Below are 27,491 nucleotides of genomic sequence, written 5' to 3'. Positions count from 1 at the left end.
TGTTAGTTTGTGTATTTAATTTCATTACTATGATTTTTTTATGAAATGTGTATGTCAAAATTTATATATATATGTAGTATTGTCATATTTTCCTGATTACTTGATCCGTGATTAGAACTGTAAGGCTCGGGAAGCCCCCAAAGGGGACCCCACTCGAGTCACAGGATGGCGCTCACCCAAAGGACACACGGAAGACCAACTTGCTGCAAGAACACGAGGTAGTTTAATGGCGGAACGTTCCGGGCCGACACGTGTCTCAATGTGGGAGACGGGCATCGACCTCGTGGCTCCAGGGTTTAGGGTTAATATAAGCTCGGGGTGGGGAAAAGGAGAAACTTTTACGCGGGTGCACATGATTGGTTGTTTTCCAATTTTTGAACATCTGGCTAAACCGGTCCATGGGGGCGGGGAGAGGTTCCTGCAGGTGGATGTTTATCTCTTATCTTCATTCCTGGGATGGCTAGGTAGCCCATTGTCCTGTAACTCTGCATTCTTTGTTTATGGATTAACTGGCCTCTGGTTGGCAAACCAGAGGGCCAACTTTAGCTACTCAGGCTAGGGAGAAAGAATCTATAATATCTGTTTTACATGGGACCCATAAAATTTTCTTTTAGAACGAATTTCCCGTCTCTGTCTCATCTGACTAGTTAGGGTGTGAAGTCTAGTTTGTCAGATATTAGAATGGCAGTGCATGCTTTCTTCTTGATCTCATCTGCCTGAAATACTTTTCTCCATCTTTTCAATTTAAGGTGGTGCCTAATTTTAAAAACTGGATGATTTCTAATGTTAGTGCATTGTTGACTTTATATGGTAGCCATATAAAATATCTTGTGGAAGTAATTGTAGTTTTGTTTTTCAGCCTCAAATATGAGCTATTTTGGAAAAGTTAATGTAGAAAAAGTTCCGTATGCTAATGGAAAGAATGTATATTCTGCAGCTGTTGGATAAAATATTTTGTCAATATTTGTTCAGTTCATTTGATAAGATAATGTAACTCTGTTTTTGTTTGCTCTGGTCTCAAAGAGCTATCTGTTGATGAATATGTGGAATTAAAGGATCCATTATAATATGTGGAAGCCCAGGTTTCTTTTTATACTCTTTATGTGGTGTTTGTTTTATAAAATTGAGTGCCCAGATTTTCTGTGCATATATATTTATAATTGCTATATAACCCTTTAGATTGTTTCCTTTATAAATATGTCGTGGTACTCTTTGTCTCTTCTGATCAGTTTGGGCTTAAATTTAATATTTTTTGTATAGGAGTGTAGTTGTTTTTGCTGAGGATTCTGTGGGGGCTATATGATTTTCTAAGTTCTCACTTTCAGCCTGTGTGTGTTTTTATTGATAGGGTGAGTTTCTTACATGCAGTCACCTTGTGGTTCTTACTTTATAATTCAGTTAACTGCTCCCCTGTCTTTTAGTAGAAGAATTGGGGCTATTATATTTAGGATTATTAACACAGGCAATATATTAGTTCCCCTTGTCTTTGGATATTCTTTGTGGCTGTTTGGAATAGTCCCTGTTCATTAATTTTTCCATCATGAATCTTTCAGTTTTTATTTTCTGAATTACATATGATACTGTGCAATGCTGTTTTACTAGTGCTGAATTCTTTCAATTTATGTTTATCTTGGAAAGTCTCTCCCTGTAGATTTGTGGATTCTCTGTATAGTATTCTTGGTTGGCAGGTTTTGTTTCTTTCAGGGTTTGAAATTCTTCATTGCACATGTTCCTTCCTGGCTTTTAGAGTCTCCTGAGAAATCTGATATTATGCTGATGAGTTTGTGACTGTAGATTACTGGATGGTTCCTCCTCCTCTTCCTATTCTTCCTCCTCTTCCAAATCCTCCTCCTCTTCCTCCTTCTCCTTTTCCTCCTCATCTTCTTCTTCTAAATAACTTTTAATATTCTTGCTTTGTTGTTTTCTTTTGGCATTTTAGCTGTCATATATTCAGGAGAGGTTCATCTTTTGGTCATGTATACTTGAGGTTCTAAATGACTCCTGTACAGGGATGTCCGTGTTTGAAGATTTGGGGAATTTTCTAATATTATTTTACTGAATATGTTTTTTTTAAATTAGCTTTTGAACATCTCATGTATGTATACAGTGTATCGTGATCATATCAGGCCCTCACCTTTTTACCCTTCTTGATAAGCCCATTACAATTATTATTATTATTATTATTATCATCATCATCATCTTAGTAGCTGTACTCTGTTTTCAGTGATGCTCAGAGGCTTGGTCTCCTACGGTGTTCCATGTTCTGTTCCTAATTATTATTTTTATTACTGTTTATCTGTGATCTTTGGGTATGGGTTGTTGTGTGCCACAGCATGTAGAAGGTCAGAACACAGCTTTATGAATTGTTTGTCTTCTACATTTCTGTGTATAGATTGTAGAGATAAAATTTGGGTCCTCGGGTATCTTGACCTCTGAGCCTTCTTGTTGCCCCATGCTGTTTACCTAGATTACTTGTCTAGTTTCTATTATCTGAATATAGCACTATATTTTCAAGCCTAAGTGATCTTTCAAAACTTGATTCAGTCTCCAGATGAAGATCAAACTGAGGTTTTTATTTCATTGAACTTTTAATTTCCAGCATGACTGTTTTCTTCCTTTCAGCTCCTTCATGTCTGGTGTAATTGTCTTCAATTCAGTCAGCTGCTTATTTATATACTCTTTAAATTCATCAATCCTTTTTAAAATCAGTCTTTTGAATTGTTTGTCTAGCTTATCACACATTTAGGTATTTCCTAGTCATCCACTAGGAAATTACAGACTTCTGGAGATGTATATTGACTTGTTTTCCATGTTTCTTGTTTTCCTATGAATAGATTTATACATCTGTAGGGAAGTATAAATGTAAAGAATGCTTTTTAAAATACTTTTAAATGTTTTTATTAAAATATATTAGAATATTGATGAATTTATTAGCATGTATTATAATATTGATATTTCATATATGTATAAAATGTTGCACAGAGTGGCATAGAAAGATTGCACTCTGTTTAGTTCTTCACTAGTCAGCAGTGTGTATTCTGAAAGGGTATGGGAACTATCCATGTTAAATCCCCCATGGGTGCTATTTTTCTGATTATTTTTCTCTCTGCTGTTGCTTACACTTAATTTCTAGGAACAGGACTCTAGGCTCCCTCTAGTTTTGCCTTCTTGGAGCTAGACTGCCATCAGAGAATTATTGTAGCCTTTATCTGTAATATCTAGAAAGGTTTGGCTGTGATTAGGTCATGGGTAGAGTCACATACAGTTTTTCTCAACTGAAATAGTGTATAACTCAGCAACAAAGCACTCCCCCAGAGTCTTTTAGTTGCTAATCTCAATCTCTGGTGGTGTCCAGAGAGGAGAAAACAAGCCACAGTGATAGTGTAGGTTGAGATCTGATATAGAAATAGTATATGAGCCAATAAGGAACAGCCACTATACTACCATTGATAATTGACAAGAAAGGTGCCAAAATAATACAGATTCTAAAATTCAATATTAGTAAAGCAAAGATTAAAATGGAAGAAGAAAAAATACATAAAATTACATGAGAGCAAGAAAAATACTGAACAAAACGAAAACGTTTGAGAAGTTTTTGTTATCAAGGGCCTTGGATTAAAGAAACTTCTAGATCACTTAATTATTAGTATTTATTGGACAGCAGGTCTTCTATAGTGAGTTTTGTTGGGAAGTCTGAGGGTATGCTGTTGTAGCAAGGCTGTCTGTTCACTCACTCCACAGGCTTAACTGTATTTGTACCACAGCCACCATTATCTGCAGATGTGCACAGGCTAGGCAGGTGTACTCCAGAGACCTCTAAGTTGAGCATCAGAGGGCATGGTAGATGTCCATGATATAGTGTATTTCTGAATGCTTGAAGGAGTAGGGGAGGAAGAAAGTCCACTGATTTCTATTTCCTGGGTAGACTGATGGGTAGACTGATGGATAGACTGATGCAGGGGATGGGGAGAGAATGGGCATGTAGCACCTTCCTACCTTGGTGTCAGCACTCAGACACATCCAAGCTGAGGCACACACAGTTACTGTAGCTTCTTTTGAGGGCAGGACATCAGACTGCTGTTCCCTCCAAGGTTCTCACTGCTTGTTCTTTAAACGTTTTGTGACAGAATCTCTCTCCTCATTTTATAACTGTGACTCATGGTATCTCCCACTTTGGCCCTGCCACAATGGCAGAGTGGCTCCAGGAACCCTGACTTGTGATTGTCTTAAGTTTGGTTCCTAAGGGTAGGAGCCTTTTCCAGACACCTCATTGCCGCGCTCTGAGAGATGGTACGCTATGCAGTGGGTTTCTTCTCAATGCTCTCCTGTCATGCTGGAGTCATTGAGACTTCTTAAATCCTTGACTATCTTTAAGCCTTGTGGGAAATGTGGGTTCCCACCATATTGCTTGTAAGGCGTTGGGTTCTCCTTACTCCTGCTGCTGGGCAGCTCTGGTTGGAGCTAGGGAATGCTTTACACTTTTGAGCTTTCTTTTTCATGCTGCTTGGTTTTCCTGGAGTGCTACATCTCTTCTCTCCTTGAAATAGGATATCTTCATTCCTGCCCAGATGTTGTTCATGTAGTCACATGAGGGGTGCCCTTCCACCATTTGCCCTTGTAGCTCTCTGAGTTTTTTTCTTGATGAACCTCTGCTTGTTTTGTTTTCCTACTTTTATAATAGATTCCCTTCTCTCTAAGAGGCTTTCCACAGTAATGGGGCATTTGCTTATAGTTTGTACTTAACTTTGTCTCTTTTACTTTAAACAAAACTAAATGTCTGTATAATTGTTGCCACCTGCAGCAACAGCTGAACGGGGTTCACCTGTAAGAGAAGCTGAGAATAGGGGAACGGCAGGAAGAGATGAAGCCAAGACAAAGTTCTCTGATCAAGGCTTATAGTTTAATGTAAGACCATCAAATAAAAAGGGGAAGACCCAACCTTCACAAGAAGAGTCTTCCTCGCATTTCAGCTCAGCAGTGTGGGTGAGGGGTGTGCATCCTTAATCGCAGGCTGGAGTTGGAGGTGTAGCAAGCAAGCTCAGCAGGCAGTCTATTCAACTCAACTCCTGTGGCAGACTTCCGGTCTCCAATGCAGGCAGCTTCCCAGGTCCTTTGTTATTTGGTCTCTAGTGGTAAACAGTGTGTTCCAGCCTGCTCAGCCTGACAGGCTGACAGCCTTGGGGAAAAGGTACCTTTCATGTAATGGGATAAATTTCTATAGAATGAGGAGGAGGAGGAGGAGTAGCAAAAGCATAGCTTTATTAAAGGTGAGAATGAAAGTGTGGGCACATCCCACACAGTAAGAGCCAGCCCCAGCAAGCTTGGGACTCAAGAGTCTGAGTTTGTTCTAAGAGATCTGTTTTATGTTTGTGACCCGTTTGGGTGTTGATCAACTCTTTAACAGGGGTTGCCTACAACCATCTGCATGTCAGATATCACAGTTCATAACAGTAGCAAAATTACAGCTATGAGTAGCAATGAAAATAGTGTTATGGCCGGGGGATACCACAGCATGAGGAACTGAATTAAAGGTTTGAAGCATTAGGAAGGGTGAGAACCACAGCTCTGTCTGACCTGGAATTACCCACAGGAGGAAAGGTGATCATTGTTACCTTCCTGAGAAGGGGCAGACATAGCTTTCTAAGAGATGTTATCTCCTGTTGCTAGCCCTTCCTACTCAAACCTCCTTCATTGTCTTGCTTTGAAAGTCTGAAGATTACTTTTATATGATATAATAAGTGTGTGTTTATGGGAGAAATACTTTCATTAAGGACTGAATCTATTTCATACTGCTGCCATAAATTATTTGGCCCATGAATACATAATGAAGACCCCCATACTCGGGAGACCCTTCCTCAAGCCTCCGGAATGGCGACCACCCAAAAATCACAAGAAACCATACCTGGATGCAATCAGCAGAGGTTTATTAGGGGAGGAGCCGGCGGTCAAAAACGACAAGCTCTTTAGCTCCAAGAGCATGGTTTTTGGCCACGTGTGGTGGGTTAAAGGGTCTTTTATAGCATGGGGTGGGGGGAGGAAGGCATTTTCGCGCGCTTACACATGATTGGTTGTTTTGAACATAGCACTGGGAAGACCAAGGGAGGGGTAACCAAGAACAGTGGAACATTTCAGAGAATCTAGCCCAAATGATCTAGAGTCACTTTTTCCGGCTATAGGGCTATGGCCCCACCTAGGTGATAACATCTTTATCTGTAGTCAGGAATGCCTTCCTGCCTTGGGCGAGGCTTGGGGAATGTAATCCAGCAAGTGTCCTTCACCTGGAATGGGAAGGCCTGAAATCTTATTTTCAGTTATTTCATAAAATGGCCTTTATAATTTTTCACTCTACATCCCCACCTCTTCCAATTTGGTTATGTTTTTAATCATAAAAACTCAATTATTAATAAGTCTATTTTCAACCCCACTTTTTCCGATTTGGATCTTTAGAAAAGTTTAAACTCCAGTGTCATAATTATCATTTTCTTGACCCAAAGTCCTACATTGGTGGTGCAACACAAAAAGCTGAACAGCATTTATTCTTTCTCTAACAAAAGTTACTAATCTATTTAAAATGTAGGGGCCTATGGTTAAAAGCAAAAGTAAAATCACAAGGGGTCCAGCAAGGGAGGATTGAACTGACTCTCGAATTAACATTGTTGTGCCTCTCTGTGTCTCTGGTGTAACCTTTTTCTGAATTTACTCTCTGGTCACTCTTGAATGGTCTACATAATAGTAACATTTTTTCTTAGAGCAGCACACAGACTTTCTCCTTTAAGAAACAGCAAGTCTAGTAACAACTTAACTTTGTTGCTGACTGTTCTAGGGCTCTCAAATCTACATCAGTGGCAGCTCTCAGCTGATGAAAATAATGAGGTGTCTATATCAATGTAGTTACACCTGTCTCTATACCTATGGCCACTCCTAGTCACAATGTAACAGCTAGAGTCAAGGAAAATAGGCTCTCTGCAGAATCATCTAGGGTGTATCTCAAACTCAGTTCAAGAGTACCTGCGGGATCTAGCTGGACAAGTACACAATAATCTTTGTTTTCATCAAAGATAGCAGTGGAAACACATGGTGTTAACCCGGAGCTATAAGTCTACCATTTATCAATCTTAGGAACTACGTATCTGTTAGCAGGGCTTCTTGGGCCCTATTCTATTGACTAGGGGTTTCAAAACATTTCCTTTTCTTTGTAACACACTTTCAAAGTTGTCTTCTGACTTTTCCACATTTTGTGGCACATAGCTGTCTACATATACATAAAATCACATATATAATAAAGAGAAATTGCAAAAGGAACAAATCTATATAACTCTAGATTCACATTTCAACTTCAATCTTGTAATCACAAGCTGTCATTTAACCTTGGGTGTACACACACTAAGTCCCACCCTCCAAGGCAGCATTTTCCCTGTGCCTCTGGGGTGGTCTCAGGAGTCAAGGCCTGCTGTTTCTTTAGCCTTGTAGAATAGCAGAAGACCTGGAGCCAAAGAGTAGGGGGTTGTTCAGGCATCTGGATGTTCAGGCACGTGTTGGTGGATTTCAAGGAGATCAGATGGTCAGTAGCACCAGGAAGTCTCTTAGTAGCCTGAAAAATCATTTCTCACACAAAAGGGACATTCTGGGTATGGAGCAAGGACAAGGGACACTCTAGCCAGCGCCAGTTCCCAAGGGTAGTTTAATTTTAGGGTCCTGTATATTCTCTCTACCTGTCCTGAGCTTTGGAGACAATATAAACAGTGGATCTTCAATTCCTGACTTACCTTAAAACTGCTCTTTGATCTAATTACCTAGGACACTTGAAACCTCGGGAAGGTCCCTATTCTAGGCTGTTTTCTCCTAGGTATTTCTTATCTACTCTAAGTCTTATTATTTCTCTGGCTTAGAACCTAAGGTCCCTTATACGCTTTAAGTCTCTTAGCTGCTTGGTTGCACTCATATCTTAAGAGTCCATCTGTGTATTTAGCCTGGTAAATCCTTTGCTTTCTGGGGAGTATAGTTCTCCCTTCTTGTGTGCGCCATTTTCTCTTTTTCTCTAGATAGTATCTGGCAGGATGGCTAGCAATCTGAGTTCTTTCTCTTAGTCTGTGCTTTAAGTGAGGCCATCTCTTAGGCCCACAACTGGAACAGGCTCCCATATCAAGACACTTGATTTGTCCAGTTATTGCCTCAGGCTGGGGAGTCTCCTCCCTTGGTGTCCTGGGCAACAAATATTTACAGCTTCTGGTTTCATCAGGGTTTTCCTCTCTTGGCATATAGCCTTGCAGGCATGGGCTGTGGCAAAAGCATACCTGTTGTCCATGCAGATGTTGGTCTTCTTGTCAGCCCCAAGTTCCAAGGTTGTTCTCTGCACCGATGATCTCAGGGGTAGGGAGTCAGTCCAGATGACATTTGTGTCCACCACAGTAGTGCTGGCTTGCCTCTGACCAGCATGGAGAAAACTGCTCCCGTCTGTAAAGCACGTTACCTCGGCTCCCGGCTGGAGTCAGTAGGCAAAGCCTTTCCTCTACCCGTGAGTTCTTGTCAGTTAGTTGCAGCCTGTCTGGGCCCCAATCCTGGAGAGTAAGTCTCAACCCAACAGAGGGTAGGAACAGTCTAGGATGACCATAAATGAATGGGATACCCAGCCCATCTCTTAGTCCACCATTTTCGGGTAGTCCATAAATATATTTTGGCCCATTGGCCTGGAGGAGGACCCTGTCTATCTTAATCGCTGTCTTCACACAGAGCTAATATCTTCACCATCTGGGATGTTTTTCAAGGCCTGGGATTTCTTGGCCCTGGCTTCTATTTGTTAGGGCCCTCTTGGACCCTGAAGCTGGCTCCTTTACTTGCAATGCGCACACTGGTCTTTTTCAAAGAGTTTTATCTCTCTTTGATTGGAATCCCTTTTTTCTGCTTTCTGTAAATTCTTTCCTGTCACCTTTCTCTTTCTTCACCTCTCTCTAGTCTCCTCTATTCCTCTGGACTCACAGCAACTGATCTCTATTCTTCTTCTCTACTCCTTTCTTTTAGACTTTCCCAGCAACTTCTCTCTACTCCTTAACCTTTTCTCACTTGCTATTACCACCAATCATTTTAATATGTAGTATACTTCCTAAATCTTTCAATGACTTATCTTGTAGTCTCTGGAGCCTCTGGAGCCTTGTCTACACTGACAGAATGTCTCTATGAGCTAGTCTAGAAAGGCTGTGGGTAACTTATCTGATCTCTGCTTAACCTCATGTGTCCTGATCAAACTTAGTGGGGTCTCATATAACCCTCTCTCTCAAGATCTATCAGCGGAATCTGGCGTGGGCCTTTGGGTGTCCCTTACCTTCTGTCACATGGAGGTCTCAGTCACATCTGCTGACCACGGCCTGATCAATTGACGGGGTCCCCATGTTTGAGGGAACATTCTTTCGGTGTCTTCTCTTGTTCTCTACTCCTGAAGGCCAGAACCTACAAGGGTCTTGTGGAAGAAAGGCTCTTATCTTATTTATTACTTTGATCACCTGTAAAAGCAGTAAATAGTCTTTTAGGACCCTGTACAAACTAATGTATCTGTGAGGCTGCATGACTGCTGTTCACATCACACTAGAGACCACAACCTAATTCAGTCTGTAAACAGTACCTTGTCCACAGGTGTAATGTGAGCTCACCTCTGAAGCTCTAAGAAAAAAACCAAATCAGAATGAATAGCCTTATCTATAGCATTTCACAGCAAGGATTATTAAGATGTTGAAGGTTCATACAGTTATTAACAATTTTTAAAAGGCAACTTGAGTTACATTTGACACTTATTTGAATTTAACTTTTAACAAAATAGAAACTTTGGTCATAGTTCTATAAAAACCTTTTAAAGAGTTATTTCTGATTACAACAAGAACAATAAAGTAAACATTTTTATGTCTAATGTAAGAGCACAAGTCTTCACCACTTCTTTAATTTTATCTTGTCAGAACTCTCATCTTTGAACCAAATCTTGATGAAAATCTCATACAAATAATGAACTTGTCTCAAACAGTAATGGCTAGAAAATTTATCAAAACTGAAGGATATATATATATATATATTTCTGACTCATATATATATATTTCTGACTCAGGGCAGCCTATAACTTTTAAGCTGTAATTTTAGAAAAAAAAGCACTCCTTTACTTATAAAACTGGGAAAAATCATTATCAACTTCCTTATTACAGAAGCTAAAAAAACTGCTGGCCCCCTTTTTTTCTGCTTTCTGCTGGTGTCCTTCTCCTAGCCACAGAGCAGGGCGAATTATCAGTTTTTCTTGTGTAAATCAAGACTGCCTCACAAGTAAGTTTTAAACTAAATTAAGTAAGCAGTTTTAACCAGTTCTTGTCTCTCTTTTTAAAAAAAAAAAAAAAAAAAAATAATTAACTCTCAGGTGAACAATCTTGCTGTGGCTGTCTGTCTAGCTGTCCTGGCTCCACTGCCAGGTTTTTTTTCTTTTTTCTTTTATCACCTGGGTTCTCATCTATCTTCATAGGCGGCAGGTGGAAAACGCCATTTGTTGCACTAGTGACCTCAAGGTACCCAGTACAGCCAGGAATACCAAACTAGGTAGCTGTTGCACGCTGTTGCTGTGCTGGGGAACCACGAGTTGTTGCCCGCCAAGTGCGGGCTGGGTGAGCGGGCTGGGTGAGGGCACCCTCCATGTGCTGTTACCTGAAGCATACCCTACATGCGGTAGGCGGGCTGTAGGAACACGAACTGCGAGCACGCGAGCACGAACCGAGGTAGCTGCCCCTTATTAAAGGACCTGCCCGCCTTTCTGCAGTTGTATTCTTGTACCGGCGGCTTCATTTCTCTCTCTGCCGGCAATCATGTTACCTATTTTTAACTCAAGATGTTTAAGACAGTAGATTAACAGCTAACACACAGATGATTTGCCAAGAAAAGACACACACATATAAAAAAACAAATAGCTCACCCCTCTCACGGGTGGTACATAAAACACAGATAGCTCACCCCTGCCACGGGTGGCACAAATAACACTTAACCACATTTGGTTACGACCCCAGATGGAGAAGGATTCCGCGTCTTCTCCCCAAGTAGGAGCGCTCAGGCTCTTGAAACCTGACGGTCAGATCCCCTGACCCTCTGGAAGGCCTCTCGCCTTCCAAGTAAGACTCCAATAACCAGACAACGCGGTCAGTCTTCACAGATTCAGATTTAACAGATTCAGACAACTTGGTCAGCCTATGCTGGACCAAGTCTACCAGATTTCTAACAAGCCAGCAATGAACAAACTAAAAATAGACACACTGCCATGAGAGCATAACAACCACGGTGGCCATTTCTGACCTTTTCTCTCTAGTTTTCATTGTTAACACACAAAAAGACTAACAAAAAACCCGTCTCAAATGCCAGTGCCAGCCAAGAGGGATTCCACGTCCTCTCCGGCACCTAGATGCAAACCTGTGCCAGCCAAGAGGGATTCCACGTCCTCTCCGGCACCTAGATGCAAACCTGTGCCAGCCAAGAGGGATTCCACGTCCTCTCCGGCACCTAGATGCAAACCTGTGCCAGCCAAGAGGGATTCCACGTCCTCTCCGGCACCTAGATGAACCCCCAAACGTCTCTGGGGGTGCAGCAGCTAGTGACTCTCCAGCACGTCTGCTAATCACTCATTTGTCCCCTCTCGAAACGAATGGTTTACTGCCCCTCACGAGACAGAAACAGCTGCCAGTCCAAACCGAAGTGCACTTTTCAGAAACCAAATAATCCAGACAGACGGGCACAAACAACTTAGAAACCAAATAACTTAAACAAACCTAGACAAAACAGCACACGATTTAGGCAACCCTAGCACACGAGAAATCAGACGATTTAGACAAAAGGTCACACAACAACCAGACAGAAAAAACCGCGGTGTCCCTTTACCTCCCAGCGTGGTTCTTGGATTAAGGTGGTCGCATATCCCGGACGAGCCCCCAAATGAAGACCCCCATACTCGGGAGACCCTTCCTCAAGCCTCCGGAATGGCGACCACCCAAAAATCACAAGAAACCATACCTGGATGCAATCAGCAGAGGTTTATTAGGGGAGGAGCCGGCGGTCAAAAACGACAAGCTCTTTAGCTCCAAGAGCATGGTTTTTGGCCACGTGTGGTGGGTTAAAGGGTCTTTTATAGCATGGGGTGGGGGGAGGAAGGCATTTTCGCGCGCTTACACATGATTGGTTGTTTTGAACATAGCACTGGGAAGACCAAGGGAGGGGTAACCAAGAACAGTGGAACATTTCAGAGAATCTAGCCCAAATGATCTAGAGTCACTTTTTCCGGCTATAGGGCTATGGCCCCACCTAGGTGATAACATCTTTATCTGTAGTCAGGAATGCCTTCCTGCCTTGGGCGAGGCTTGGGGAATGTAATCCAGCAAGTGTCCTTCACCTGGAATGGGAAGGCCTGAAATCTTATTTTCAGTTATTTCATAAAATGGCCTTTATAATTTTTCACTCTACAATATTAATATAAATTTTATATACTAAATTACCTTTGATCCTAATATAAATAATATTTCTCAGTATAATATTTGAATATAAAAGTAGTTTATCACTAGCTTAAACTGCCAAAGTACTGGGTCTCACTTTCTTTTATTTAAATAAGTGCAATAATATTTATCATAGAAGATTGTCACAAAAAGTAAATGAGGTGATCTGTGCAAAATACACTGACTTCCACTTATCTACCAAAATGCAGTTAACTTATAGTATATGTAATGTGTTACTTCTGTTTTTTTTTTCAAAAAACAATGCCAATGAAACAGTTGTTTTTGTGCCAGAATTACAGATAAGAAAATAGATGGTGTGAGCTGAAGAATTTTCCAAATCTTAGATAAACAGGCAAAGCCAGATGCAAATACATTTATCTGAAACCAGAGTGTGATCTTTTCACAGTAGCACACTTTTTCCTAAGACATGATAGACATTCCTTTGTTTAGTCCTTTTTATCTTTTCCTGACATCTTAACTTTTTTTTTTCATTTTAAGAAATAAATTGGCAGTGTTTGTTGTTATACACCTTTAATCCCCAAGAGGCAGACATATCTCTGAGTTAGAGGCAAGTCTGGTCAACAGAATGAGTTCTAGGACAACCAGAGCTACACAGAGAAACCCTATAAACAAACAAACAAACAAACAAACAAACAAGACTATAGACAAAAACTCGGAGGAGCACTGCTTCCTCTGCCCAAAGCTTACAGCCTTTATTCTTAGTTTTGTACCTTATACTGCACAGACTCCTGTGTTACAGACTAAATATAAGTTTCCTGAATACTCACTTGGAATGACATGTTTTCCCTGTCATCCAATAAAAAGCCACATTGGAAACATGGTTAATGCAAACAAAAAACTGAAATTTAACCTTCGAGTAGATTACTGGGGCTGCTCTATGTTCTTTGAGTACATGCAAGTCAGCACATTTAGTGTGTTAATTGATAATAATTCACCTTCCTTCCAGGTTGAAGACTTTAGCAGAAGAGCTCACACAGACCCAGCAGATGCTTTTACACAAGGAGGCTGCGGTCCTGGAGCTAGAGAAGAGGATTGATGAATCTTCTGAGACCTGTGAAAAGAAGTCTGAGTGAGTAACCAAGAAGCCTCCTAAGAGAGCATAGCATAGTGACACACATTTACAGGAGTGTTTGCCACATGCTGCTGTGGGCTTGGCCCTTCCAGAAATGGAAGTTTTCATATTAAAACAATGGAAACTCATATGACCCTAGACAACTTTCTGTAAAATGTGATGTCTAGTAGTTACTTTCATGTCAACTTGACACAAGCTAGAGTCATCTGGAAATGCAATGAAAATAAACCCTTTCTTCCCAAAGTTGTCTTAGTTCATGGTATTTCATCACAACATTAGATATCCTAAGACAGATATGTTCTAGGAATGTAGTTCTGTATTTTTAAATATAATGCCCTGGCCATATGCCCAAATGTTTTAACAGTCTGAACTGTTTCACAACAGATCCTTTGTTAAAATCTGCCTTTGTTAATAGCTAGTTTTAAATGAGACTTATTTTAAATCCCTTTGTAAAAGGGGGGCAAAGAAGTATCTAGAATTGGTTGATGTTGTATTAAAAGGCAATCAAATAAATGAATTAGATCACACTAATCTGCTTTGCATATAAAAGTCAGCTTCAGATTTGCTCGGCTATTTTTGCTTTCCTGGTGTTTGCTTGCTGATTTCTAACTTGACAATATTTTCCTGGATCTTCTGATTTTACTTGTCCTAGGACATTTCTGCTTTGTTGTGGTTGTTGTTCTTGTTGTTAGATGTGTGCTTTTGCTCTGTAGGGCAAAGTTCAATGTTTGTTGTCCTCCTCAGTGGCTCTCCAACTTAGTTTTTGAGGCAGGGTCTCTCATTGGGTGGAACTTGAGTTAACTAGATGGGCTAACAACCGCAGGGGTTCCCTTGTCTCCCTAGCAGTAGGATTATAGGTATTTGTATGCCTGGCTTTAGAGTTTTGCTTTTTTAATTTTAATTTATTCTTTAGTAATCATATAGATGAATATAATATGTTTAGATCATACCACCACTTGTTGCTTCTTCTGACTCCTCCCACACTACCTCATGCCCTCCTGACTTCCTGTCTTCTTTCATTCTCCTCCTCTTCCTGCTCTTCCTCCTCCTCCTCTTCTCCTTCCTCCTCCTCCTCCTCCTCCTCTTCTTCCTCCCTTCCCCCCACCCACTCAGTCAGTGCTGCCTGTATGACACAGGTAGAGGGTACCACTCACTGGAACACAGACAACTTACGGCATTGGCTTCGCTGAAGCAAACTGACTTGTCTTTTCTCAGGAGCCATCAGTTGCGAGTATTTCCTTAACTAGGGACAAGGCCTTCCTTCTCCATGCTGGGATGTTGAATGGCTAGCTCTTGTGCAGGTCTTGTATAGTCAGTCAGCTGCTGTGAGGTCATGAGTGTCTAAAGAACACTGCTTTGCAGCACACTTTGTTCACTTCTGACTCTACAGTGTTCTCAGACCCTTGTGGTCCCATAGGACTGAGCATTCTGCAGTCACACACTCTTTGCACTTCGGATGATAGCCTCTGAGATAACAACCACCCACTGCATAAATATCCTTCTTTAGTGAGACATGAGAGGCACACTTGTCTATAAAGGTGAGTCTTTAGAAGGCAGTTCAATTCTGGGCCTTTCTAGCAGATTCAGATTTATGGTCTCAAGGATGGTACCAGGCATGAGTTTCCTTCTGAAGGACAGGTCTTATGTACGATTAAAAAGTTGATCACCCCATAGCATTCATGCCATCATTGCACACATGGGTGCATCTTGTCAGGTTAGTCGTTATTATAGTTTGTGAGGGTCACAAACTATGACAGAGCGGTCCCAACTTTTCTCTCCCAACACTCTGCCAAATATTACATTGCACTATGAAAGTTAGCCAGAAGGAAGGAAGCTTTTATGTCAGTACCAGCTTGATTTCTTTATGTTTCATGATCAGAATATGTGGCATCATTAATAGTAAAGTCATAATATCACGTTTCAGTAGGGGCAACCAAGGGCAGTGACAATAATTTGTTTTTGTGAGTGCTGGGGATTGAACTCAGGACTTCATGCTTTGGTACAAGAAGCTACAAATTGAGTCATCTTCCTAACCTGTTCTCTCTCTACACCCCCCCGCCCCCCCCCGCTTGTGTGTACCTGTGCACATATGTATATGCATATCAAAACCAAAGTTCAATGTTGGGTTTTCTGGATCTCTGTCTCTCTCTGTCTTTCTCTCTCTCCCCCTCTATTCCCCCTTTTCTTCCTTCCCTTCTTCCCTCCCTTCTTCCCTCCCTCCCTCCTTCCATACCCCCATCACACCCCTTCCCTGAACCCCTGAGCCCATTGCTTTGGGTATTTTGGTTGATTGGTAAGCAGTCAGTTCCAGGAGTCATGACTCCCTGCCACACGTAGCACTGAGGCTCCAGATGCTCACTCGCTCACTTTATGTGGGTGCTTGGGATCGGAACTCGAGTTCTGATGTTTTCATGGAGGTTCTTTGACAGCTGCGCCCTCTACTCATCCTGGGTATTATGTTTTTACTGATGGTCTGTGGTGACTTGAGGTTACAACAGTGTATGTCAGCATGCGTTCTCTAGTCCTGACTGCAGCATAGTGGCTTTCTGTTTTCATACTGAGGAGCTGCTTTGCGTTTTCACGGCTCTCCGGGGTTGGTGATGTGTTATATCTCTCTGATCTACATCTGCTCTTATTTTTTGGTATAACCATCTCAAATATTCTCCACTTCTGTCAAATTTTCAGTCTTCTCAGTTATTGTAGTCAGCAAATGAACTTCTGTATCACAGAATAATCTAAAGGGTTAAAGGGTTAAATGGCTTTATCCTTATTTTGGGGGAACTAGATACCTCATGTTTTCTCTTGGCATCCATCCTTAGTGCCCTTTTACAGTAGAATGTAGTTATTCTAAGCCTGTTTCTCATGGACTTGTTAAGTATTGCCATCATTTTTCCAGAAATTTTGTCTATTCTGTTTTTCCTTTTCCTCCTAACTGGGTCTTATGTTCACTTTTAAAGTATTGATTCCCAAACCACCAGTGTCCTGTCCCCATCCCTGTCCCAGTCCTCTGCCCCATCCCCACCCCCACCCCTGCTGCCTGTCCTTGAGGTGTTGCTGGGCTGGGTACAGTGCTCAGGGCTGATATCTGGGCTGGTGTATGGTCACTTCGTTGCCGAAACCCTTTTTCTTCTCCATATTTCCTTCTGCTTACTCTCTGCCTTCTCATCTCTGAGTCTGAACTCATTCTAGTAGTAATTCTCACAAATTTTCCTGAATTAGCACATAATGTCAACTCATATGTATCTAGCCTTTGGTCCATTACTACAGAAGTAAGAATCTCAAAGATTACCAGGGGCTTGTAATAGGGCAGCTTTATTTGGCAGTTGTCTTTCTAGGCCTCTTGTAATCACTTCTGACAGGTTTTCTGCACTGGGCTTCATCTTTCCCCGATGGCACCCCTCCGATTCTGATTTTTCTTGGAAAATTTCACCACCTTGAGTTCGCGGTGCTGCCTCACACGTGCCTGAGGCTGTGTACCGTTAATGGCCCCGCAGGCTGGCTGCTCTGTGGAGCCGAGACGTTTGGCCGCGGGCTGCAGGCTCTAGCGGCTCAGCCAGGGGGAGGTACGTGGTAAATGCCAGCCCTGTAGCCGAGGCCCACCCAGGCAGGACAGTCTGGAGCAGAGGTCCCCATCGGTAGGGATGGAGCTGGCCTTGGACTTCCGCCTCCTGCCGAGGCCTTGCAGGCTAATAGAACTTTTAGGAGTTAGAAGGGTTAGCACAGCCGGGTTTTCAGGGGTGAGTCCTAGTGAACCCCATTGGTAGCCTTTGTTACCCTGAGTGACATCGTTATTGTTAGCGTCAGGGTATAATATGAAAATTAAAATATGAAATGTACTTATGTGACTACACAGTTACTGCTAACTCTCACTGACTCAGAACTTGGTGGATTGAACTTTGCCTTCATATTTCTATGTCTTTCGCTAAACAAATGTCCTGAATAGGATTCCTTGATGATATATTATTTTTTTCCATTAATATTAAACTGGGATTGTCTTTAGAGATCTGTCTGTCTGTCTATCCACCCATCCATATTCAATCATTCATCCATCCATCTCATCTATTGTTTACATATAGATATAAATATCTATCTCTGTATCTAAATACATATATGTAATGAGAATAATTTTGCTCTAGTTTAAAACATGAACCTATAAATTATTTTTAAGGCTAGGTGTGATCAGAAATGGCCAACTTGGTGCTACATAGTGAGTCTCTGTTGTTGTTAGTTTTTTTTTTTTTTTTTTTAGAAAAAACTTTTGTCTTTATTTATATAATACTTTATTTTCATATTCTTTGTTACTTGAAAGTAATAAAATGATAAAATTACATTTCTTCAAAAATACTAAATTTTTTTTTCATAGTTTTAAATTCTAAATAAACAAATCCTAATGTATTTTTACTTAATAGAATTATTTGTTTTATCAACATGCAGTAGGGTCTTAAGTTAAATCTTTGGATTTAGTATGTGGCTCTAAATTCCTAATACTTACAGCTTCTGAAGGAAAATTGAAAAAGCTTATCCTCAGATTATGTAGGAACTAGGATTGCCAGGTATGAAAGCATGTGCGTTATAGTTTTTTGGTAGTTAATAATATGGCTTTTTCAGAAATTCTTACTGTTATTTTACCGTCTTCTACAAAAATACCATTGTGCTTGTTTTGTGTTGCCCCTACCCTGATTTGTCACTACCCTGGCGTGTGTTGGTATACCCAGTGACATTTTATTGGTGAGAACTAATTTTTCCTTTGCAAATGGTTACCAGTTGCTGATGGCTTCTTGGTTAGTGAGCCCTTGTCCACTTACCCCTCTCTTGGGGGAATGCCCCTGTCTGTCTTGGGTCTGTCCAGGCTCTGTGCCTGCTGTCAGTCTTTGTGAGTTTGTTCCTAAAAATACAGTTAAAAGTTTTGTTTGACTCTTTAGTTAAACAGCTCTTTTAGAGTATTATTTTTAAGTATATCAAATAATTTTGCCTGCACGTGATAAATCATTCTTTGAATAATCTTCTGGATGTATGTGGAAATATATTATGACATCTCAGCTGATATGTTTAGAATCATTTCTCATGTTGTTGTGAAAGCCCTTGTGATTCTGTGATATTTTGCTTTTGGTGTGTGTTAGGAAGGACTCCCACAGAGCTTAAAATGTGCGAGTAGATAGACTCTTTTCCAGAGTCTCCTCAATTTTTCTCACAAAAATGATTGTCTTAAAACTTAACATTCTCTGAATGGATTTTCTGAGAAATGGAAGTGCCAATTTATTGCAAAAATAAAAAGCAATTACCAACTAATACACAAGCCAGCATGAAGTTACCAAGAAATCTGTACAGATTTTAAAAATAGGTCACAGATTACTGAATGATGATGATATACGTGGTAATTATCACTTATTAAATTCTGATGTTTAGAGCAATCTGTCTTTTGGACATTTTTAGGTCTTCTACAAGTGCTCTTAATTGTAAGTTCTATGCATACACACACACACACACACACAGAGAGAGAGAGAGAGAGAGAGAGAGAGAGAGAGAGCGAGCTTACATCATTCTCTGAAATTCCTGAACTACTATTGAGGAGACCAGCATTCTTTACCGTGGTCATTGGGATTGTGCTCTGCTCAGTTACATTAGAACTGAGTTCTCAATGCATCCATTGTCAGTAGACATACAACACAACAGCTTTCTTTGGTCAGTCTTCTTTGTGTTTATTCAGGCTACATTCTGATCCTGTTAAGTAAGTTACGTCACTGTCTAATGTTATCTAATGTTCATTAAGTTACCTCACTATCTAATGCTGGAGTGTTCCTTCATTTTCAATCTGCTGTTTCTTATCTATTAATAACTCACCACAGTGCATGGTGCACTTACTTTCAAAATATCAGTACTATATATATATAAGGAAGAGACATTTCCACCAACACTTGGTTTTCTCTCTGGTGGCCTTGATATGGAAAATGTAGTTTGGAATTCCCATTGTGGGGAGCTTCAAGGGCCAACTCTCTGAAGGAGGGCTGGGAAAATCTGCTGTTTCCATGTTGGTCATAATAGAAATATTTCTAGACTTATACTCACTTCATCATAGTCAGGTCTGAATCCTATGTTAGCTATTCTTGTTTGAAACAGATCACATAATTACACATAGTTCAGTGTGTATACATTAAGGCCATCACCTAATTTTATTAATTTTACCCCAGGAACATATCAGTACAATAAGTATGGAATTCTTGAGATTTGAAATTAATGTATTATTTTGTCATCTTTTTTTCAATCAGTTCAGGGCCTATTCCTAACCCTGATTCCTACTGTGGTAGACAGTTTGTGTATAAAAGAAAGTGACTACTATAGATCACATTTTTTTCAAAAGTATTAGGAGTGACTGACTTATTTATATTTTATTAATTCAAGTATCCAGTATCTACTGTTATTAAAATCTGTTTTGATTAGGATTCTGAAGGAGTGCTGTAGAGGAAAATGAAAACTTACAAACACATAATCTGCATAGACACATGGACACATGATACACAGATATAAACACAACAGATACATAAACAGACACACACATAGAGACATACATACATAGACACACACAGACACATACACATATAATATAGACACACAAAGATACATAATGAATACACACACAGACACATACAGAGGCACATAATAAACACACACAGAGATACACACATACACAGACACACACATAATAGACAGACACACAGATATACCCATACACACACTTTTTCATTAATGGTTTTACTTCTTATTGAGTTGAAATAATGTATATTTATTTTATTCTATTGTAGCATTGTGCTTCTTCTGGGCCAAAAACAGGCTCTTGAAGAGTTGAAGCAGTCAGTCCAGCAATTGAGATGCACTGAGGCAAAGTGTGCAGCACAAAAAGAATTGCTGGAGCAAAAAGTACAGGAAAATGATGGGAAAGAACCACCTCCTGTGGTGAATTACGAAGAAGATGCACGGTCAGTCACATCCATGGTAAGCTGTGGAGCCGTCAGGTACAGAAAGTGTCTGGGTAATAAGTGAGCATGAAGCTGATCCTGGTTTGCTGTAACAAATTATTACTCTTGTTAACATGCAGGTCCTATTAAACTTATTTATAAATGCAGAATAGACTTTCCAGTCAGTCACCTCAGGTCACCTGGAGAGCACTTCAGGAACTACCCCTAGAGTCAGAGGACAAAAAGCTCTTCTCTTGTCTTCAAAACTGAAAGGACAGACTGAAGTTGTTTCTAATCCTGGGAGACAGCAGGAAGGTAGGGTATCATTTAAAGGTAGAAATAAGAATAAGGAGAAAGCGATTCATTGACTGTTTTTTAAGAACCATGACATTTGTTTGCCTTAGATTCATGGTGTTTATTTTTTTCACAGTATAAAACTGATTTAGCTTAAAATTTTTTGATCCTTAATTTGTTCAGATTTATAAACTTAAAATTCAGTTGAATTTTAACTTTACTATCTAATGCTTAGTATATATCAGTATATCTACCTATCATCTATTCATCTATCCATACAGCCTCTGTCTACTTCATGCATCTATCATTTGTGTTGGTTATTATTACTAAGGAACAGTTTTGCTAACTGGGAAATTTGGTAGAGTCTCTAGATGTGGTGACCAGTAGATACAGTAGATAAGTCTAGAGCTTATTAAACATATATGGTACTTAGATTAGCCCAGTGAAATGTATCCAGGCCTGAGGTATACGTTTTTGGTTTTTTTCTGGACAGTTCAGTGTACTCCATTGAAGTATTATAATTAAAGAAATTATAGTGACTTTAATAATTTTTCAATTTATGTGATCTTAAATAATATATATTATATATAATGTATTATTTAATAAATATAATTTATAAAGAATAATATATAGATAATAAATACATATTATACTGAAAATAACATGTTAAATTCAAATGTTCTCATAGGCCATATTTAGAGCTACAATGACACAGAAATGAATATGAAGTACTTGAAAATTTAATCACTGCTGCTTTTGTTATGAATTGAATTTTGTTGACATAGATATCACTTTGTCAGGTGTAGTGTGTTCTTCATTATCGTCCTGTCTGTCAGGACCGAGCACATAGAGCCAAGGGCTATGGGCTTCTTTCTTGTGCTTTATATCTTTCTTGATATCTATTGGACATACATATTCTTTCAGAGCAATTCACATGTATTTTTTTCGCTTGGCTTTTAAGAACTTTGTATCCTTCCTTTGATTATGGTTTGTAATATTTATTTGTCTGCATATGAGTATGGAATTGCTACTTAATTACTTGATGGTTTGACAGCCTTGTAATACTGTATAATTAATTTTAAGTAATTAATGTACATATTACTTATGCTGGTACTATTTTGGTAGAATAAAAAGTAGTTATCCAGGTTGCCAGATAATAACTATTCCCAATAGTTATACATTAAAAATCTTGCTTTTAAGAATTTGTGATGCTTTCGAGTTTAATTCATAAGTTGTCAAAGACTCATCAACTCAATTGAATAAACAGTGTTTCATAGAAAATATGTACTAAAGTTTAAGAAAGCAAACTGCTCTTTTGACATCTTTTCCTTCTTTTACACCATTTATGTGATGATTTATAAGCGAGGAGGTTACCTTGTTAATTTGAAGTACTGCTGTTTGTTTTATTGTCTTCAATTTATTTTTAGTAATTGAAATAGTAATGATAATTATCTCTTATCTACTCATTGAAACAATACCTTCTAAGTTTTTAATTAAAAATTAAAATTTTTCCACATGTGGTTGGTGGTATTCACCTCTAAGTGTAGCACTTGAATGACTTAGCCTGGATGGTGGCAAGTTGGAGACATCATGGGAAACATGGGAATCTCTCATCTCAAACCAAACCAAAGCAAACCAAACCAAACCAAACCAAACCAAACCAAATCAAAATGAAAAACTATAGTAAGACTTTTTACTGAAAAAATTGTCAGTTTTTCAAAAGGAATACTGTATATTATCTGTAGTTAAAATAATAAGATAATATTTATAAATTGTATGGGTCAGTTTACAAATTGAAGTCAATTAAATGTTTTACAAAAGTAAATTAGTAAGAAGGAATACATCTGACACTGAAGGAATACAGTGAGACCATCTAACAGTTCTCACTGTTAATTCTCCCCACCTGTATTGGAGAAAATTTTGCATTCGTTAACTTTTTTATTTAACATCTATCTATCTATCTATCTATCTATCTATCTATCTATCTATCTATTCAATTTAGTTGAAAATAATAAAAACTATAATGTTTAAATGCATTTTTCCAAAATGACTATTTAACATTGTCTTATGAATAGCATTATAGATTAAGTTAGACTTTATGTGAGGGAGAAGGGCCTAGGAGTAATGGGGGAGGAGACAGTATCAGTATTGTTTTCACTCATGTGCTAGATCTAGATTTAAATATGTATATAAATGTCATCTGTCTGTCTATCATCTGTCTGTCTCTCTGTCATCTATATCTACCTACCTATTCCCATGTGTCTTATCTATTAGATATCTATATATCTTATCTATATCTATCTGTATATCACCTCTTCCTTCCTTCCTCCTCTCCCTGCGTCTTTTTGGTAGAATAGGAGCCATTAGAACAGCAGGGTTCTATTGGGGTAGGACGGGCCGGAGGGCAGCAGAAGACTCTTGATGAGCTGCGGATTTACGCTGTGTTGTACACCACTTCTAGCTCTAGAGATCACACAGCGTATCCTCTGAGTCTGGTTAGGACGGTAATTATCAGTATTTCCTAATACCCAATTAAGCATAAGCTTCTGGTTTTACTGCTTATTAAGCATTTTTATTTAGTTGTTTATTAACTATTTAGTAATAGTATTAAAATAAGTCTCATTTTAATATCTGTTGGAATATCTGTTTAATATCTGTCTAATATCTGTGGAATTAAAGTTTCCTTTAACACCAGAGTTACCTGTTTGCTTTATTTTATGGCAGCTTTGGACCAAATATAGTGAAGATGTGTATGTGTAGAGCTGATGACAGCCATAGAATGATTCCCTTTTTCTAAAACACGTATAGCTTTCCTATAAGAAAATTGACTTCAATTTGATATTTCTGAAATTGACATTTCATGTAATCCCCTTTGATAGACAGAAATACAACATGTATTTACCCTCTCTGCATATACTGAGTAACTGTTCTTAATTGAGCAGCACTAGTAATAAAATCTTCTTATACTATGTTTTCAACCAGTGAAATATCTAACTTTTTAAAGATTGCCTGTCATATGACTCAGTTTTATCCTGTGTTACAGTGTCTGATATTTCAGTCTTATGCTAAGAACACTGTCCTAAGTTAATGAAAGAATTGGCAGTGTTGCTCAGAGTTTTATCTTTATCATTGTGAGGTATGTTTTCTTTCTTGCAATCACTGACTTAAGTTTTAATTTTGAGCCTTATGCACCAAAGATTAGTATAATGAGAAAAATAGCAGACCAAGAATCAGAAGACCTAAGTAGCTTTTTTGTCTCTGCCCTATGATTATAGTGAGGCTCCTTAAACTTTATAAGCTTCCATTCTGTAGAGGTAATATGTCTTAGGGTATGTTTTTGATACTGAAAAACGGTAAGTATAAACTTATATATATTGAAAACATTGTGAAACAAATAGCTCTACTTTATTTATTAGGTGGTTACATCTTAGTTCATATACAAGTTAACCAGTATTTACTCGCTGTAAGAATGATTGAATAGATTTATGAAGGATTATGCTATGTATTTCTAGTTGGTAAAGCAAAGCCTCATGCCTTTTAGTAACAGTACATGCATATGGGCATATACGTGGGTCCCAGTCTTCCTTGCTTAGTCCTCAGTTTTCTTCCTCAGAAATAATTTTCCAAAAGCATTATCTGCAAAATAGAAGCATGTATGTAAATTATATGCCTTCTGTTCTTTTTTTACATAAAGGGAAGACCGTAAAATATTGTCTGATGGTGTGTGAAATGTTTGAAAAGCAATCTACACTACTGCTGACAAGGCACTGGCGGATAGGCCGGCCTGTTCTTAGCCTCGTAGACTCTTTAATTCAGAGCTCTGAAATCTCTCCAGGTTCTCCTTTATTAAATGAACCTTAAGTTTCATTTTATAATAGGGCATATTTTTCTACCTACTCATTTAAAGGTGGGTATTTAAATCAGGCCAGGTGTCATGATTGTTACCTTTGGTTTTCAACTTGACATAGTCTAGAAAATTCTGGAAAGAGAATTTCAATAAATGTTAAGACAATGTCTTTATTTTCTTCATTGGGTTGGCTGATGAGCATGCCTGTGGGGAATTGTCTTAGACATTTGTTATGAGGAAGATCCTGCCCACTGTGGGTAGCATCATTCGCTTGCAAGCAGTTCCTGAACTATGTGAAAGTGAAATAAATGAGCCAAGCAAACAAGTGAGCCTGTGTGCATTCATGTCTCTGTGCTGAGCATGAGTGTGATGTGAATCGCTCTCTTTAGCTCTGCTGTTGTGACTCTTCTGCAGTAATGGACTGAAACCTGGAATTGAGGGGAATTCCTTTCTCCAAAGTTGATTTTATCAAGGTATTTTATCCTAGTAACAGAGAGAAATAAAACAGCTATCCAAAACCAAAACAGAAACTAAGTCAGCTACTTTAGAGCTTTACAGTATATCCATGAGCAAAATGCACATCATTTTTATTGTACTTGTTTTTGTTTGTTTGTTTTGTTTTTGTTTTTCAAGACAGGGCTTTTCTGTTTAGCCCAGGCTGACCTGGAACTCACTCTGTAGACCAGGCTGGCCTCGAACTCAGAAATCCGCCTGCCTCTGCCTCCCAAGTGCTGGGATTAAAGGCGTGCACCACCACCGCCCGGTGTATTGTACTTGTATTAGTAACTTTTCTGTCTCTTGAGATAATACCTATACAAAAGCAACTGGGGAGAGAGAGAAAGAGTGTGTGTGTGTGTGTGTGTGTGTGAGAGAGAGAGAGAGAGAGAGAGAGAGAGAGAGAGAGAGAGAGAGAGAGAGAGAGAGAGAAAGATTGAGATTGAGAGAGATATTGAGAGAGAGAGAGATTGATTGATTGAGATTGTCTTGGCAGGGAACATATGGCAACAGATGGGAAAGACAAGGCTGGAGTAGGAAACTGACTGATCACATTTTTTTTTTTTTCTCATTGTTGGCCTCAGTGACTTTTTCCAGTAAGGTTCCATCTCCTAAAAGTTTCATAACCTTCCAAACAATGATGCCACGTGGGGGCCCCTAGTGTTTAAATCTGTGAGCTATGGGGAGCATAGAATCATCAATCATCCATTCAAATCATCACAGTCCTGTCAGGGTCTTTTTCTGTCACAGGTAGAGACAGCACCTAAGCAGTTAAACGTGGAGTATGTCTGGAGGTAAATTCTTTGGGAAAAATGTAGCAATTAGTGGTAGAAGAGGGGTATGAGTTATGTGTTTGTATAGAGAGAAGTCAAAGAAGGCATCCCTGATAAAGCAGCATCTGCCCAGAGATCAGGGGGAAATGAGACTGGGTGAGGGGACAGTGATGAAGGAAGGCATTTGCAGGGCAGAGCTTCAATTGTTTATAAGTTACTTTTCGTCACCTGACTTAGTCTTTCTAAATAACGAGTTTCTGAAACATTAGTCTTGGTAGTTGTCTCATTTCTCTGTTGGAGTCTTCTTAAAACACTAGGCATAAGTCAGGTGTGATAAACAACTGTTAGGCCAGCATCTAGGATGCTGAGTCAGGAGAACCATGAGCTAAAGGCAGGCAGGTCTGGGTTTCATAGCAAGAACTTGGTTAGATTTTAAAATTGAAATTATAGAAGGAAGGAATTTGTAGCAATAGGCACTAATTATGTTTGCAGTCTCAATTATAAGTATTAAAAGATATTAAAAGGTTAACTCAAAACTTTTGTTTATGATTCAATAAAATCTATCCTATAGCAACAATTTGTGATTCATCTATTTAAGAAAATTCAGTTTGGTTCAAGTTGTAGGTCAAGAGATAAATTGAAATTTTAAGAACATTTATTTCTATGGAATTGCTTAGTTGATATTAAATTAATGTTATATCCTAAAGTTTTTATTAAAAAGTATTTAATATGACAAAATGAAATGGAAAATATAGATAATACTTTAGGACTTTGTCTTAGTTAGCTTTGGTTATCAACTTGATAGAACCTGGGACAATCTAAGGGAAAGCCTGGATTGAGGCTTTGGCTGGGTTAGATGGCCCCGTGGGCATGTCTGTGGAGGATTGTCTTGATTATTGATAGATGCTGGTGAACCCAACCACTAGGCAGGTAGACTTGCACTAGATACAGAATCTGGCTGAACATGAGCCTGAGCAAGTGCCCCAGGGTGTGAGTCAGCAAGCACCGTTCCTCACTGTTCTGCTTATGTAACTGCTTCAGTTTCTTCCTCCCTTCAGTGGTAGATTTCATCCTGGAGGGATAGGCCACATACCTGTTTTCCTCCCCTAAGTTGTTTTGCTCATAGTGTTATTATTGCAGCAACAGAAAGGAAAGTAGAAAATAAAAAGGAATCTGAAATACTATGATTTATTGTGGCATTCATGGGGTTAAGGAATGCTACAAAGCAGTGTAGACTTTATATTTTTATATATAGTTACTTAAATTTGTCAAAACTGTAACATTGGTTTTCAGATATAGTCTATGTTAGCAGTGTCAAATCTATATATTTTGGTGTTATTAACCTTTTATTGGTCATAAAACATTTAGTATCTTTGTCATTGATCAGGCCCTAGTGCGAGTGAGAAGAAAATTGTTTGGTGACTTGTGTCTTGCTCACTCATGCTTAGATGACTTAAGCTGAATTCAGATCATCACGAAAACACTGAGATAGGTTTTTTTGTTTTGGCTTTGTGTATGATAGAATTATATAGACTTTAT

At 39.1% G+C, this 27,491-nt stretch overlaps 1 protein-coding gene across 8 annotated transcripts in view; it reads left to right on the top strand.

Annotated features, from left to right (window-relative positions):
* Fer (FER tyrosine kinase) overlaps positions 1 to 27,491 on the top strand; it is a 287,416-nt gene that overhangs the window by 68,620 nt on the left and 191,305 nt on the right. For 5 of the 8 annotated variants that reach the window (XR_013104566.1, XR_013104567.1, XM_076914665.1 and 2 more), the window contains 2 exons: positions 13,465 to 13,587; positions 20,391 to 20,580. Coding sequence is in view for 4 of the 8 variants with exons in the window: in XM_076914665.1 (XP_076770780.1) it covers positions 13,465 to 13,587; positions 20,391 to 20,580 (313 nt within the window). In the remaining 4 variants the exon portion in view is untranslated. Of the gene's footprint in view, positions 1 to 13,464; positions 13,588 to 20,390; positions 20,581 to 20,683; positions 21,339 to 27,491 lie in introns of those variants that run through there. The other 3 variants (XM_076914668.1, XM_076914667.1, XM_076914666.1) reach the window with 2 other exon arrangements.

This window comes from Arvicanthis niloticus, chromosome 17 (assembly GCF_011762505.2).
Source record: "Arvicanthis niloticus isolate mArvNil1 chromosome 17, mArvNil1.pat.X, whole genome shotgun sequence".
In the NCBI taxonomy this organism is placed as follows: domain Eukaryota; kingdom Metazoa; phylum Chordata; class Mammalia; order Rodentia; family Muridae; genus Arvicanthis; species Arvicanthis niloticus.
This window is presented reverse-complemented; position numbering and strand designations above follow the sequence as displayed.